Source organism: Physeter macrocephalus, chromosome 11 (genome assembly GCF_002837175.3).
Source record: "Physeter macrocephalus isolate SW-GA chromosome 11, ASM283717v5, whole genome shotgun sequence".
NCBI classification, from domain to species: domain Eukaryota; kingdom Metazoa; phylum Chordata; class Mammalia; order Artiodactyla; family Physeteridae; genus Physeter; species Physeter macrocephalus.
Window position 1 is genome coordinate 154,991,682 of NC_041224.1, and position 15,483 is coordinate 155,007,164.

The 15,483-nt window shown below is 38.3% G+C and overlaps 1 protein-coding gene across 4 annotated transcripts in view; it reads left to right on the forward strand.

Moving 5' to 3' along the window:
- The window catches only part of YLPM1 (YLP motif containing 1), a 67,362-nt gene that overhangs the window by 3,327 nt on the left and 48,552 nt on the right, over positions 1 to 15,483 (forward strand). For all 4 annotated transcript variants that reach the window (XM_007117108.4, XM_028496201.2, XM_007117109.4 and 1 more), the window contains exons 2-4: positions 6,956 to 7,192; positions 8,141 to 8,320; positions 9,668 to 10,662. In XM_007117108.4, coding sequence (XP_007117170.2) covers positions 6,956 to 7,192; positions 8,141 to 8,320; positions 9,668 to 10,662 — 1,412 coding nt within the window. The remainder of the gene's footprint in view (positions 1 to 6,955; positions 7,193 to 8,140; positions 8,321 to 9,667; positions 10,663 to 15,483) is intronic.

A 15,483-nucleotide genomic window follows, 5' to 3' on the forward strand; every position in this document is an offset into this window, starting at 1 on the left:
CAGGCTCAGCGGCCATGGCTCACGGGCCCAGCCGCTCTGCGGCATGTGGGATCTTCCCGGACCGGGGCATGAACCCGTGTCCCCTGCATCGGCAGGCGGATTCTCAGCCACTGCGCCACCAGGGAAGCCCTTTACTGTTGTTCTTGCTGAAATATTTTTAAATGAATCTTAGATCTCACATCATTTCATTCCTACATTCTTAGACATTTTTTTAAAGGACTTTTTCTAAGGTAAACACGTTATAACACCTAACAAAATTAACAAGTTTCTATCATCTAATACCAGAACTGTTCGGATTTCCCCTGTTGTTTCATCATACTAATAAAAATAATTCCTTGATATTATCCGTGTTAAAATTCCCCCATGGACTTAATAAAGTTTTGATGGTTTGTTCAAATTGGGGTTCAATATAGACATTTTGGGGCAGAATAATTCTGTTGTGGGGCTGTCTTGTGCATTGTAGGATGTTTAGCAGCATCTCTGGCCTCTACCTGCTAGATGCCAGTAGCAGCCCCCAGTTGTGACTACCAGAAATGTTTCCAGATATTGCCAAATATCCCCTCGGGGGCAAAATCACTCTCACTTGAGAATGCCTGATTTAGGTCAGTCTCTCTTATTCTGTTTCTCTACCCTTGCCATTGAGCTTGATGAAAAATCTGTGTTAGTTATCCTGTAGAATGTCCCACATCCTGGATTTGTCTGCTTTCCCATTGGTGTCATTTGACTTGTTCCTCTCTCTCGCATGTTTTTTGTAAACTAGGCATTAACTGTGCAACCTTCTTAGATTTAAGTTCACTTTTCTTTTGGCAAGTGTACTTCGTAACCTAGGTAGTGCTGTGTAATTCATTTACATCCCATCAGGAGTCACTCAGTGCCTGGTTGTCTCATAGTTAGTGGTGCCAAGATTGATCAAGGGGGGTGACTGGTTTCTCCGCTGTAAAGCTTCCCATCAGTCTTGCATCTTATATTTCATCTAGTGGTTCATCCATTGATGGTCTTTGCTTGAGTAAATTATTTCTTTGTTAGAGGTTGCAATATGGTGATTTTTTTTCTGCTGTTTCTTCTATATTTACCATAGGGAATTCTGTAAAGAAAAACTTTCGCTCATGAACTAGGGCTGTTTGATTGGAAATACAGTTAGCATAGAAAAGACAGGATAAGTGCTTGATATTCTTCCATTTAATTTCTAGTTTTCAGAGTAAAGTGGTGATATAATGGAATGTGTCTTTTTTGAAGAATTAACTTTTCTATGTGTTTAAAGGACTGGCTAGGTAAAATGCATACTGGTCTTTTTTTTAATGAACTGTGATTTATTCTTTTATTCTTAAAACTTATTTAGGTAAAGCTGTTGACTTTGATTAGAGTTTTTAGTCACTATTTAATACTCAAATATATATTGCGTAAGAACTGTGTGCCAAGAACTGTGCTTAGTACTGGAGATGAAATGGTGAACAAAATAGACAAGGTACCTGCCCTCATTCACTTGTTCCAATGTGGGGAAAAGACATTTAAAAAGTAATTGAAGACGTGTAAAGTGCTGTGGAATTATAAAATAGAAAATATCACTAGACCATTCCATAAGGATTAGGAAAAGGTGAGCTTTTTTAAGCTCACCATTGTATTCACAGGGCCTTGCTCAGGGTCTAGCACATAGTAGGTGAAGAATAAATATTTTTCAAATGATTGAATATAGCTGGGAGCTCTAACCTAATTGAAGAGACCTCCCTTTGCAAGTAATATTTAATGAAACCTGAAGAATGGGTAGGAAATAACCAGATAAGAGTTAAAAGAATTAAGTTCAGTAGGGCTTACTGAAGGTACAAACCAGGCCAGGGAGGACCTATGAGGACTTTATCCTAAGGGCAGTAGGAAGCCATTGAAGGATTTTATATAGGCAAATGTGACAGATTGGCTTTTTTGAAAGTTCATACTGCTTTGGGTAGAGTGGAATTGAAAGGAGCAAGAGTGATTTAGAGAGAATAATGAATAGAGTGATCCAGGCAAGAGTTAATAGTGGCTTGGACTTGGATGGTGATGGAGGGAGATGGAGAGAAGTGGAAAGACTGGAGAAATTTTTTTTTTTTTTTTTTTTGCGGTACGCGGGCCTCTCACTGTTGTGGCCTCTCCTGTTGCGGAGCACAAGCTCTGGACGCGCAGGCTCAGCGGCCATGGCTCATGGGCCCAGCCGCTCCGCGGCATGTGGAATCTTCCCGGACCGGGGCACGAACCCGTGTCCCCTGTATCGGCAGGTGGACTCTCAACCACTGTGCCACCAGGGAAGACCTGGAGAAATATTTTGGTGCTAGAATCCAATTGGAGATTGAGTAGTAGTGGAGAGGGAGGCATCAAGGACGATTCCTGGGTTTCTGGGATAGGAAACTGGGTGGATGGTGGTTCCATATACTAATAACCTACAGGAGGGGGAAGAACAGGTCTGGGGATGAAGGGAAAATGATGAGTTAAGTTTTAGACTTACTGAGTTTAAGATCCCTGAGACATAAGATTCCAAATGGAGATGTCCAGTTAGAAGTTAGATTTAGGTCTGGAGTCTAGAAGTGAGATCTGGGAGACATAGACTTGTGAGTCATCAGCATAAAAATGGTATTTGAAGGCACAGAAATAGATGAGGTCTCCTGAGGAGTGTGTGTAGAGTAAGAATAAAGTTTAAAGGACATTGAGCCTAGCCCTGCAGAACCACAGTACCTAAGGGAACCAATGGGAAGAAAGGCCAAATAGGTAGATGGAAAATCAGGACAGTGCAGTGCCACAGAAGTGAAGGGAAGACTGCTTCTAGGAGGAGGGAGTAGCCAGCTGTGTTACTGCTGAGAGGTCAAGCAAGATGAAGACTGTGAGTTATCTTTTGCATTTACTGACATGTAGATTATTGTTGACCTTGGCAGGAGCAGTTTCATAGTGACTGAAGCCATATTGCATTGATTTGAGGAGTGATGGAAGGTGAGGAAATGGGGATGGTGAGTATAGACAACTCTTTCAAGAAGTTTGACTGAAGGAGAGAGAGAGAGAGAGAGAGAGAGAGAGAATGTGGGCAGGAGCTGGAGGAAGAGGCACAGTAAAGGAGTCTTTTTTTTTAAGATGGGACCTTAATTCCTGGAATAGAGTGTGAATTTCAAAAATGTTGAAAATAAATATATTTTAAATAAATTTTAAAAATGGAAATCCATTTCATTATTTTACCAAGTCCCCCCTCCCCATCCCACTTGCTTTAGGATATGACATTGAACATTTAATGTTACAGGCATTTATCCTAATCAACCTGGACAGGAAAGGCAACCTTTCAAAATTAATCTTTAAAACATCACACACATAGACACGTGTTCATTCATTCATTCATCCATTCATTCATTCATCCTCTCTCTCTCTCTCCCTGTCCCTCCTTCTTTATATTTCCCTACTTGGAGAATCATTTAGTACCTAGTTCCTTACTGTACTGGTAGCAAGTGGTCAGTAAATACTTGCTGAATTAATTAGCATCTTTTTAGGTAATGGTATTTATGACAAATACATCCTTACTTTTTAACTCTATTCAGTCTCTTTTTGAAAGTGACATTTACTGTGATTTTCCTCTACCTGTGAACTAACATCCCATATGAGATGGAGTTGTCTGATATAATGGGACATTCAGAAGAACTGGCTACTATTTCAGATTCATTAGCAAGTCCAGGCAGGTTTTATTCCTTTTTAAAATAGAGATAAAGCAACCTTCTCTGGGGTCACTGAGGACATTTCTGAATGATTTCATCATTATTCATTTGCAGAGCTTTAAAAATGTGCCAAAGCCTCGTCCTAGGATTGAATTAGATCTGGTTTCTGCTCATTGGGTTCATATTAAATAGAAATTGATCTACGGTGCATACTGTTAGTAAATCAGCAAGTACTTGAGCTCCCAACAAGGTTCTTATCCTTAGACTAGGTCTAAGACAAAGATAGAAAGCATGAGAATAAGGTGGGTATAAATTGATAAAGAATCTACCTGAATAATCTTCCTATCTATAGCTACTGGCTTCTAGTTTATGAAAGATAGTTTGCATCTTTGTATCTTTTGGTGATGCATTCAAAGTAACTTAAAAAAAAGGAAACTTTTAACTTCTACTTGAAAGAGTTTATTAATTTTTTAAGCTAAAAAACAAGCCTGTTGCTGTTTTCAGTATTTTCATACAATAATGGAAGAAAGTTGAAAATGTTTTAATACCACATAATTGTTGACTATCATGAACAGTGTGTTGGTTTTTTTTCTTTTTTTTTTTTTCATGTTGAATAGTAAAAGTAATTATATTTCAGGAACTGATGATTATGTGTATGATAATTAAAAAGAGAAAAACCCAGTCATGACCCAAACTTCAGGATGGAGTTAGTGAGATGGAATTTACTCTTCCAAAGGGATGTAGCAAGTTTCAGGCCATAGAAATTAGTAGCCTAGAAGGGAAGTCTTTAGCTGATCAGCTACTATTTATTGACATTCTACTGTGTGTTCCAGCACTATGCTTAAGCACCAGACAGGATATGAGAAAAGCATTAAACACCTCTCTCCCAAGACAGTTACATTCTGCGAATGAAAAAACAGATAACAAGACAGTATGTTTCATGAGAAAAGAGTATCATGTATATTTGCATGTGGAAAATTGGAGAGGATATACAGTAAAATAGTAACAATATAGGAAATCCTGGTTATCCAGAGATAATGAATCTCAGTGAATGCAAGTAAAATGAATCCATTTAACACAAGGGCCAACAGTTTATTGTAAAAAGTAAAAAAATTGGGCTTCCCTGGTGGCGCAGAAAAAAAAAAAAAAAAAAAAGTAAAAAAAATTAATTTGGGACACAATCTTGAAAAATAAAGCTCAAAACTCATAAAGAACAGCTGAGTCTTAGAGTTCATAAAGAATAAATTGTAGATCAGGTTTCTGTACTATAATTTTTGTGACAAAATTGTGTGACAACATTATATTATCATTTATTTCGTTTTTGAATATGTTGAAAAAATATTTTACGGATTTATACATTTTTCCAGGGGCTGTTTTTCAGCATTTGACATTCATGTCATTCTCTTTTGCAGTTCCTATTATAAAAATTCTTTTTGGTTGTTAACTGGTAGTACTTCTGCTAGATCCTGCATCTTTATAATTGTAGTAGAAATGTATGCTACTGTTTTTGTTTTTGTTTATATGCTGTTGTTAATTATAGACGTATATAGGGCAGTTCATTAGTGAATATTTTAGTGTTATGACAACTTTTTTTTCCTTATGCCACCTTGTAACCATGGGAAATTATATAGTGAACCCTGGGATAATGAAGATCCTGTAGTTATTTCTGAGCGGTGAGATTTTTTTTAAAATTGATTTTAATTATTGCTTATTTGTAGTCGAGTCTCTTTATTTGAGTTATTTATATTTTATAAAGTTGTCAAGAACACTGAATTAATGAATACTGAACGATTGCTCCTAGGGGAAGTGCAGGGTTAGGTTCCTGTGGGCCTTTGGTCACATTTTCTTCAACCAATCAGTACATAACCTTGTTTTATATGTGTTTCTGTTTAAAAACAACTTATTTAATGTATATTGTTGATTCATTAACATTGAACTCACAGCCAACAGCACTGTAACACATGCCTGAAAGAAGCTTATCCAACACAAGTATTTTCTTCTTAAGGCACATCATAGCGTTCTCGCTCTTAGGAATACTAGACAGCACTTCAGCACAATGCTTGGGGGCCATTTTAAACAGCAAAATCTTCAACCAAAAAGTACAGAAATGTGAAAAATGTGGCCCTAAATAGACCTTGAAAAGAACACTTATTTACAATATAAGAGCTAAACAAAAAGGCAGAGCATGGCCGTGTTCTGCCTCAGACAGGAACGTGCAAGTCAGATAACTAATTTTTTGCCCATCTACGCGTGTCCACAAATGACTGTGAAAGTTCCCTGATTGTTGATTTTGTAGTTAGAAATAAATTTTAGCAAGTTGGCAAATTCACAAATACAGAATCCACGAATAATCGGGATAGGCTGTATCTTCTAATTTTTTTCCACATTAAACTTATTATTGTGGTAATTTTTAGAAAGTGGAAGCACAAAATAAGCTTCCAGAAAATCAGATTTACAATATAACTTGGAAGACGAAATGAAACTTTTAAAATGAATAGAAGGCACTCTAAAACACAATATATTTTCATTTATGTATATATACCTGGGTATGGCAAGATTAATGATACAGCAGGTGTTTAAAAGAGGGAAGGACACTGCAGAAGGGAAGACAGAGAGAAGAGATAGGACTATTTATTATATTCATTAATCACGAGACCCCTGTGGATAAAACTGAACCAACTAAAGGCAAGTTAAAAACAATAGCTATGAATACTGAAAAGATTTACTCTGATCTTTTATCAGAAAGCCTACTCTCACCTCCAAAAGCATGTTTTTTTAATGAGAATAGAGAAGTATGTTGAATTAACATGTATGGCTTAACTTAAATATATAAATTTGGGGGAGGAATTGAAAGATCTTGTTTATTTATTTGCCTTTTCTCAGTTCAGGTTTGCCTTTTCTTATGTATAAATACATGAACACAGGTACAAATGTAGCTCCCTGTCAAAACCAAGTTGCAGATATACAGGATTGTCAATTAAAATTCCTTTTTTAAAAAAGTTTTTAAATTTAATTTTATTTTTTTATACAGCAGGTTCTTATTAGTCATCCATTTTATACACATCAGTGTATACATGTCAATCCCAATCTCCCAATTCATCACACCCCCACCCCCACCCCCACCCCCTGCCACTTTCCCCCCTTGGTGTCCATACGTTTATTCTCTACATCTGTGTCTCTGTTTCTGCCCTGCAAACCGGTTCATCTGTACCATTTTTCTAGGTTCCACATATATGCGTTAATATACGATATTTGTTTTTCTCTTTCTGACTTAAAAATGGTTTCTGTTGTAGGAACAGCAGCAGTATTGGTATCGACAGCACCTGCTTAGTTTGCAGCAGAGAACAAAAGTGCATTTGCCGGGACACAAAAAAGGTCCTGTTGTAGCAAAGGATGCAGCTGAGCCAGTAAAGGAAGAAGTTACTGTACCTGCCACCAGCCAAGTATCAGAACCCCCTCCATCGGAGGAGCCCCCATTACCACCCCCTAATGAGGACGTACCACCTCCTCTCCCACCTGAGGAACCCCAGGTAACCATGAAATTAATTACTTGGTATTTATTAAGTTGTTCCATTTTTTTTCTGATTCATATATATATGTACCTTTGTTATAAATGGATATATATTTTCATGTTTTTTTTTAAGTGCATGTAAAATTTCATTTGTGCAATAGTCAGTTGTATGCCATATCGGGTTTAGAAAAGGCATTTTTTCGTCGTTTAAGTGAGAGTGAAGAATTAGACAGTCTTCTGAACTGAGTGTCTCTAAGCACTAAAGGGATGCAAGGGTGGGTGTTTTCATATTGGCAGCACAGGGCAATAATTAAGAGATTCAACTTTTATTGTCAAACTGCCTGGGCTGTAGTCCAGGCATTGCTTCTTGCTGGTGGTGACTCTGAGCAAGTTAGTTAACCATTCTATGCTTCACTTTCCTCATCTACAAAATGGGCATATTCAAATAGTAGCTTTCTTATTGAGCTATTAAAGCATTAAATGTGATAATCCTTGTCGCTTAGCATACTGACTGGCACATGGAAAGTTCTCACATTGGTCCAGAGGTCGTTGTTCTCCCAAGAGCCTTATGTGGAAACATTAATGAAACATGATGATTACACTGTAGTCAGCTGGTGAGAAGTGACTCAGGTGAAAAAGAGATTTCTCATATAGTGAAAAGGATAGTAACTGTGGATTGACTTTCTGCTGGGGAAATGGTTATCCTATTTAGGAACAGTGAGGTGATTATTCTCATAAAGACCGTGGGATTTATAAATTCCTTTGTATTAGTATCCATGATCACAGTATAGATAGAACTAGGTATTTTATCTAAAGATAGAATAGCTTTTCTCAGAGTTGCAGGGATTCTGGACTTTATAACACAATACTGTTAGAACACAATACTTTATAAAATATTCAGGTTTCTTATTAGTTTGGTTGCTGTTTATGACTTAGAAAAAAACTGTACCCTCTCTTTTATCTTTAGTCTGAGGACCCAGAAGAAGACGCCAGGTTAAAACAGTTGCAGGCTGCAGCAGCACACTGGCAGCAGCACCAGCAGCATCGAGTTGGCTTCCAGTATCAGGGAATAATGCAGAAGCATACTCAGTTACAGCAGATCCTACAACAGTACCAGCAGATTATACAGCATCCACCACATATACAGGTGAGTGCTTCCTCAGTTGCCGCATGGGAAATTGCCCCAGGATGTTAAAGGGATTTGTTTCTCATGAAAGAGATTTAAGTATGAAGAAGGAAAGATATCAGATGTTTCCCCTGGAGTGCCCAAGTAGTTATTTGTCACATTACTGGGGGCTTGGGAAATGTGGTATGAAAATGCTCTTGGGGAAGGGCAGGTATAGTGGAATCTTCTGATCATGTTAACCCAGGCAGATGTTAGAGTACTGTTGCTAAGGGATTTAAGAACCAGGGCTTCTTACAGACTTACAGACATAGAAACAAACTTATGGTTATCAAAGGGGAAAGCAGGGGGAGGGATAAATTAGGAGTTTGGGGTTAACAGATACACACACTATATATAAAATAGATAAACAACAAGGACTTAACTGTATAGCACAGGGAGTTATATTCACTCTCTTGTAATAACCTATAATGGAAAAGAATCGGAAAAAGAACGTGTGTGTGGGCTTCCCTGGTGGCACAGTGGTTGCGCACAGAAACGAAGACCCAACACAGCAAAAATAAATAAATAAATAAACAAATAAATAAATAAATAAACTCCTACGCCCCCCAAAAAAAGAATGTGTGTGTGTATATATATATATATATATATTTTTTTTTTTTTTTTTTTGCTGTACAACTGAAACTAACACAATATTGTAAATCAACTATACTTCAATTTTTTTTTTTTAAAAAAAGGGAATTCCCTGGTGGTCCAGTGGTTAGGACTCTGTGCTTTCATTGCCGAGGGCGCGGGGTTCAATCCCTGGTCGGGGAACTAAGGTCCTGTAAGCCGTGCAGAGTGGCCAAAAAAAAAAAGAAGAAGAACCAGGGCTTCTTATGTCGCTTCAAGTTAACCTGTATTTTTGCCTGAAAAGCACTGCAGTTACAAGCAGAAATCCACCAGCAAGATCAAAGCAACCACCACAAAAAACCTAAGGAAATGCACCACAAAAGATGAAGTGACTTAGATACTTGTTTGTCTTGTATCTGTGAGGTATAAACTTATGTCTATAACAGATCATTTTCAATAGTAATACTTAAAATGACCCATAGTAGTAATAAAAACTTGAAAAATACTTATTGCTGAGATAGGTATTTGCTTTAGTGTTCGGTAGATTTTTTCCAACTCACTGATAACATACAAATAAGTCAAAGGGAGAAAGGCGAATGATCATCATGGAAAGGATTTGACAAGCTTATCCTTAGCCTCCCAAAGTCTTGTGTTCTAATTTCCTAAGGCTGCAAATGCCCTTGATTCATTAATATTTTAACTTATGATTAATTTTCTTATATGAATGTCTTGAAATAATTTTTATCCCTTTATTTGTAGACCATGTCTGTAGATTTGCAGATGCGGCATTATGAGATGCAGCAGCAGCAGTTTCAACATCTCTACCAAGAATGGGAGCGAGAGTTTCAGCTGTGGGAGGAACAGCTTCATTCCTATCCTCATAAAGATCAGCTTCAGGAGTATGAGAAGCAGTGGAAAACATGGCAGGGACATATGAAAGCCACCCAGACCTATCTCCAGGAGAAAGTCAATTCATTTCAGAACATGAAGAACCAGTATATGGGGAACATGTCCATGCCGCCACCTTTTGTCCCATATTCTCAAATGCCTCCACCTCTACCAACCATGCCTCCTCCGGTATTGCCTCCATCATTGCCACCACCAGTGATGCCCCCTGCCCTGCCTGCTTCAGTGCCACCACCTGGCATGCCCCCACCTGTGATGCCACCTTCTCTACCAACCTCTGTGCCCCCACCTGTGATGCCTCCATCTCTCTCTTCTGCAGGGCCACCACCAGTTCTACCCCCGCCTTCCCTCTCTTCTGCAGGGCCGCCACCAGTTCTTCCCCCACCGTCTCTCTCTTCAACAGCGCCTCCACCTGTTATGCCCCTCCCCCCATTATCTTCAGCCACACCTCCTCCAGGAATACCTCCCCCTGGAGTTCCACAAGGGATACCTCCTCAGTTAACAACAGCCCCAGTTCCACCAGCCTCCAGTTCTCAGAACTCACAAGTTCCAGAGAAACCTAGACCAGCACTGCTTCCCACTCCTGTGTCTTTTGGTTCAGCCCCACCCTCAACTTACCATCCTCCATTGCAATCAGCCATTGGCCCATCTGAACAAGTGAATTCTAAAGCTCCGCTGAGCAAGTCTGCTCTGCCGTACAGTTCATTCTCATCTGAGCAAGGACTTGGGGAGTCTTCAGCTGGTCCATCTCAGCCAATCACTGCAGTCAAGGACATGCCAGGGAGGTCAGGTGGATTGCTTCCAGATCCTCCTAGAAGCAGTTACTTGGAAGGTCCAAGAGGCCCAAGGTAGGTCTGCCTTTTTTTTGGGAGCGGGTGGGTATTGGGGGTGTGGCGGTTTTGCTGCTTTGCTGATACAGGCTGAGTAGGCTTTTACGTTCTCTTTGTACTTTTATATACATTCCTGGTTTACAGTTAACAATGTTAGTGTTGTTCATTTATTAGACATGACATAATGAAATCTAGAAATGGCAACATGCCCCCCTTTCTTTGATGTCATTGCTTTTATCCTGTATGTGGCGATTTTAGTCCAGGATGAATGTAGTGGTTTAGAGTAATGCTTATCAATTCCTTAGTGACTGTCAGCTTCAAAAGCAATTTTTATTAAATTTATTGATCTTTTTTGCTTTTTGTTTATGTAACAAATAACTCGATTGGTAACTTCTTTCTGTGACATGATATGCCAGCTGTTGGAGATAAAAATGAATAAGCATCTAGTGAAATAAGGTAATGAAATTTAGTGTAAGGGTAAATAGGACTTTTATTTTATCCATTTGTTCAGCAAATATTTATTAATATTTGTGCTTCCAGCAGTGAATGTAAGATAACAGACACAATCCCTACCCCATGGAACTTTTATCCTTTATATTTTCCTCAGTTTAGGAGATGTTTTTCTTTTGTTTGAACCACATTTTTATTTAGAAAAGCACACAAAACATTTGCTAGTAGTTTCTAAATTTTTTCTTTTACCTTTAAAAGGTGTTAAATTTATTTTTCCAAGTTTGTAAAAATATTTTTTCCCCAAGTTGGCCTAAATGATAATTTTCTTATAGAAAAACATTTTCAGTCAGATTTTTTTCCAGTTGGAAATTGTACTGGAAATACTCCTTATACAAAATTTAGACAGGACAGGAAAGTATTGAAAAAATGTAAAAGTCACCTAATTCTACTATCTGGAGGTAATAATTTTTAAAACATATGTCATAAAAAATTGAAGCATACTAAGTGTATTATTTTGTAACTTGGTTTTTCCACTTGTCAGCATTGGTTAGTTTTCCATCTCAGTGTTGATGGATTTACATCATCATTTTAAATTTAAACCTAATTTCAATATTTGAAAACAAAATATATTTTTTATTTGTTCTCCAAGTTTATATTCAGAAAACAGAACTCCATCCAAAAATGAAAGCTAATTAAAGGCAACTAACGTGAATTCCGCTGAGTACCAGAAGCCTTGTCAGAAGCTTTACATACATTATCCCATGGAGTCTTCTCGACAGCCTGTGAACTTGGCAGTTTCATACCGTACATTTACCCTTTACAAACTGGGGCTGAGAGGATTGGGTAACTTGCTCAGAATCATGTAGGTGGGAGAGTAGAGCCTAAGTCCACATAGTGGGAGCTGAGTCCAGAGGGTCCCCAGAGCAAGAGCACTAGTTAAGCACTGTGTTTAATGCCGTGATTCAGTGATGTTCATCCTGTCAGTGATTACAAGTGCATTTGTAGTCCTGATTTATTTGGCATGTGTTTCATCTTGATTTGAATTCCTACTTATCTCCTGGATTGAGCATTACCTTTTAGATACGGTAACTGATTTGCTATATGAGAAGTACGTTCTTATAACCTCATAAAACATAGATTTCCTGCTCCCTTTTTTCTGTCATAATAATGTTTTCTCTCTTTTGCCTACCAAATCTTGACTTTGTAAATTTAGGACCTACTTTAACTTTTTTTCTTTTGCCTCAGGGTACAGTTAATAATTTCAGTGCTAGGAGGATCTTAGCAGTTACCTAGTGCAACTTTCCCTCTATATAGCAACTCACCTTTGTGTTGCATTTTGTCATCCTATGTCTTGCACATATTATCTCATTTATTCCTCTCGGTGATCTCATGAAGTAAATGGATAAAGGGAGCTGAGATTTGGAGAGGTTATAAATAAATTGCCCCGGATGACACAGCAAATAAATGGTCGAGATGGGGTTAGAATCCAGGGCCTTCTGACCCACTCTTAAGTCCACCGTGCTTCCTGTGACAAGCAGCTGATGAGCTCTGCTTGAGCATTGGCACTGTGATAAGGAACACTGCCCTACGAGGTGCTGACAGTTTTACAGAAATTGTATTTCTTACATTGAACATAAATGTGTTATCTTGACTTCTGCCTGTTGATTCTAGATCTGCCTGTGTGGTGCAACACATAATGATTTATCCTGTCGCTCTTCTACAGTGTATTCCTGCCGTTGTTTAAAGACCATCCTCTTGTCTCCCTCCACCCACCTTAACCATTCTGCTGTGCCGTCACATAAACTGAAGTTCTTTTCATATTAACATTGGTGCTAGCTTTCTCCTGCTATATTGTTCACTGTCCTTTTAAAAAAAAATTTATTGATTGATTATTTGGCTGCGCTGGGTCTTAGTTGCAGCACTCAGGATCTTCGTTGTGGTGTGCGGGATCTTTTTAGTTGTGGCATGTGGTATCTAGCCCTCTGACCAGGGATCGAACCTGGGTCCCCTGCATTGGGAGTGTGGAGTTTTAACTGCTGGACCACCAGGGAAGTCCCTGTTCACTGTCCTTTGAAGGGCCTTTGGTTTGTCAGTCTTCTTCAGAATGAACACTTACTTCAGATGGAGAAGACCATAGGCCTATTACTAACTTTGTTATAAAAATGTACTTATATAGCTGAACAAATTGCTTTTTTTTTTTTTTTTGGTCAGTACTCTCACAGTGTTGACTCATGTTGAGCTTAACATCAATTTGACCAGCCAGGTCTTTTTCACCTTACTGTTATTAAGCCAGTTCTCTGTTACCCTGAACTTGTACAGTTTTTCGTCTTGTGTTTTTTTTTTTCCTAAGACTTTACATTTCATCTAGTTAGGTTTGGGCCTGCATTCTAGTCTGCTGAATCTTCATGAATGGACATTACACTGTTTTTAGATATGAGATATCCCTTCCTGGCTTTTTCCACCTGCAGCTTTGATAAGGATGGCATATTTTGTCCTTGAATTGTATCCTGCTCACATTTCTACCTTGTTGTTTTTTTTTCCTACCTTTTTTTAAAAACCTTTCCCCCATCTAGCTGTGTCATTGCCATTTCTATTACCCTTCTTCTTTTGTTCACTTAGCCCATGTAAAGTATAGTTTGTGACTGTTGCCCAGACATGGTGGTGGTTGTTGTTTTTTTAACCTTGTTACGTGGGAGAAAAAAAGATCAGTGGGAAGCCAGTCAGTGAGTAAAAGAGACTGAGGTAAGAATAATCCACACTATTAAGAAAACTTGTGAATTTCCTCTATTAGTTGAATTCAGAGTTTGCTATATATATATAACATACGGTAAGCCACTCTAGTTTTTGTGTGTGTTGTTTCTTAAACAAAGCTGGGTAGAAACACAAGAACTGAGAACACAGTTAACTGATATACCAATTATGCACTGTTAAATAAAGTACTGGAAATTACTTTGAGTTTTTTGAAAAATCCAGATTCAGGCTGCTTTCTAAAAACTGAAGGTTTACAAAAAGTCAAGTGACATAAATGCATCACATGTAAATAGCATACCACATTGTTGAGCATCTGGGGCAGCTTTTTGAAACTGTTTATATGTGTATGTATCATTGGATTCATCAAGTCTTGTAGAAGAGTACCACAGCTCCAATAAACTGTCATGTTAGTGGATGTTGGTTTCCAAGAATCTTTTATTTTCAATAATGAAACTTACTAAAACAAAAACAAAAACAAAAAAAAACTTACTTATTGAAGAGGAACATACAGAGATGTGCACAATCATAAGTGTACAGCTTAGTAAATTTTCACATACACATCTGTGTTATCGCGACTCAGATTAATAAATAGAAATTAACAGTGTCTGAGAAGTCCCACTCATGCCCCTCCCATTTTCCTCATCCCCAAAATAACCGTATTCCAACTTTGTGTACAGCTTAGTAAATTTTCACATACACATCTGTGTTATCGCGACTCAGATTAATAAATAGAAATTAACAGTGTCTGAGAAGTCCCACTCATGCCCCTCCCATTTTCCTCATCCCCAAAATAACCACTATTCCGACTTTTTACACAATAGATTAGTTTTGCCTATTTTTGAACTTTATGTAAATGGACTCATGCTATATGTACTCTTTTGAGTCTGGCATCTTTTACTTGACATTATGTTACTGTGAGATTCATCCATGTTGTGTGTAGCTGTAGTTTGTCTCATTCTCATTTCTTTACAGTATTTTATTGTATGAATATACCACAATCTTTATCCATTCTAATATTGATGGTCATTTAAGTTTTTGGTGGTTATTATGAAAAACACTGCTTTGTGTCTTTGGTGCTATATATGTCCATTTAGGGGTGTGTGTGTGTGTGTGTGTGTGTGTGTGTGTGTGTGTGTTTGTATTTAATTTTGTTTAGATATATGCCAAGGATGGGAATTGCTTGGTCATAAGAGTACAGATATGTTCTGCTTTGATAGATTTTGTCAAACTGTTTTCCAAAGTGGTTGTGTCAGTTTACATTCTCACCACCAGTGTTTCTGTATTCCAGTTTTTTTGTATCCTCATTAGTACTTGGTGTTATTAAACTTTATTTTTATTTATTTATTTATTTATTTTTTGCGGTACGCGGGCCTCTCACTGTTGTGGCCTCTCCCGTTGCGGAGCACAGGCTCCGGACGCGCAGGCTCAGCGGCCGTGGCTCACGGGCCCAGCTGCTCCGCGGCATGTGGGCTCCTCCCGGACCGGGGCACGAACCCGCGTCCCCTGCATCGGCAGGCGGACTCTCAACCACTGCACCACCAGGGAAGCCCCTAAACTTTAAAATTTTAGCAATCTTGGTGGATATCTAGTGGTATTGTAATATGGCTTTAATTTATATTTCCCTGATGATGAATGAGA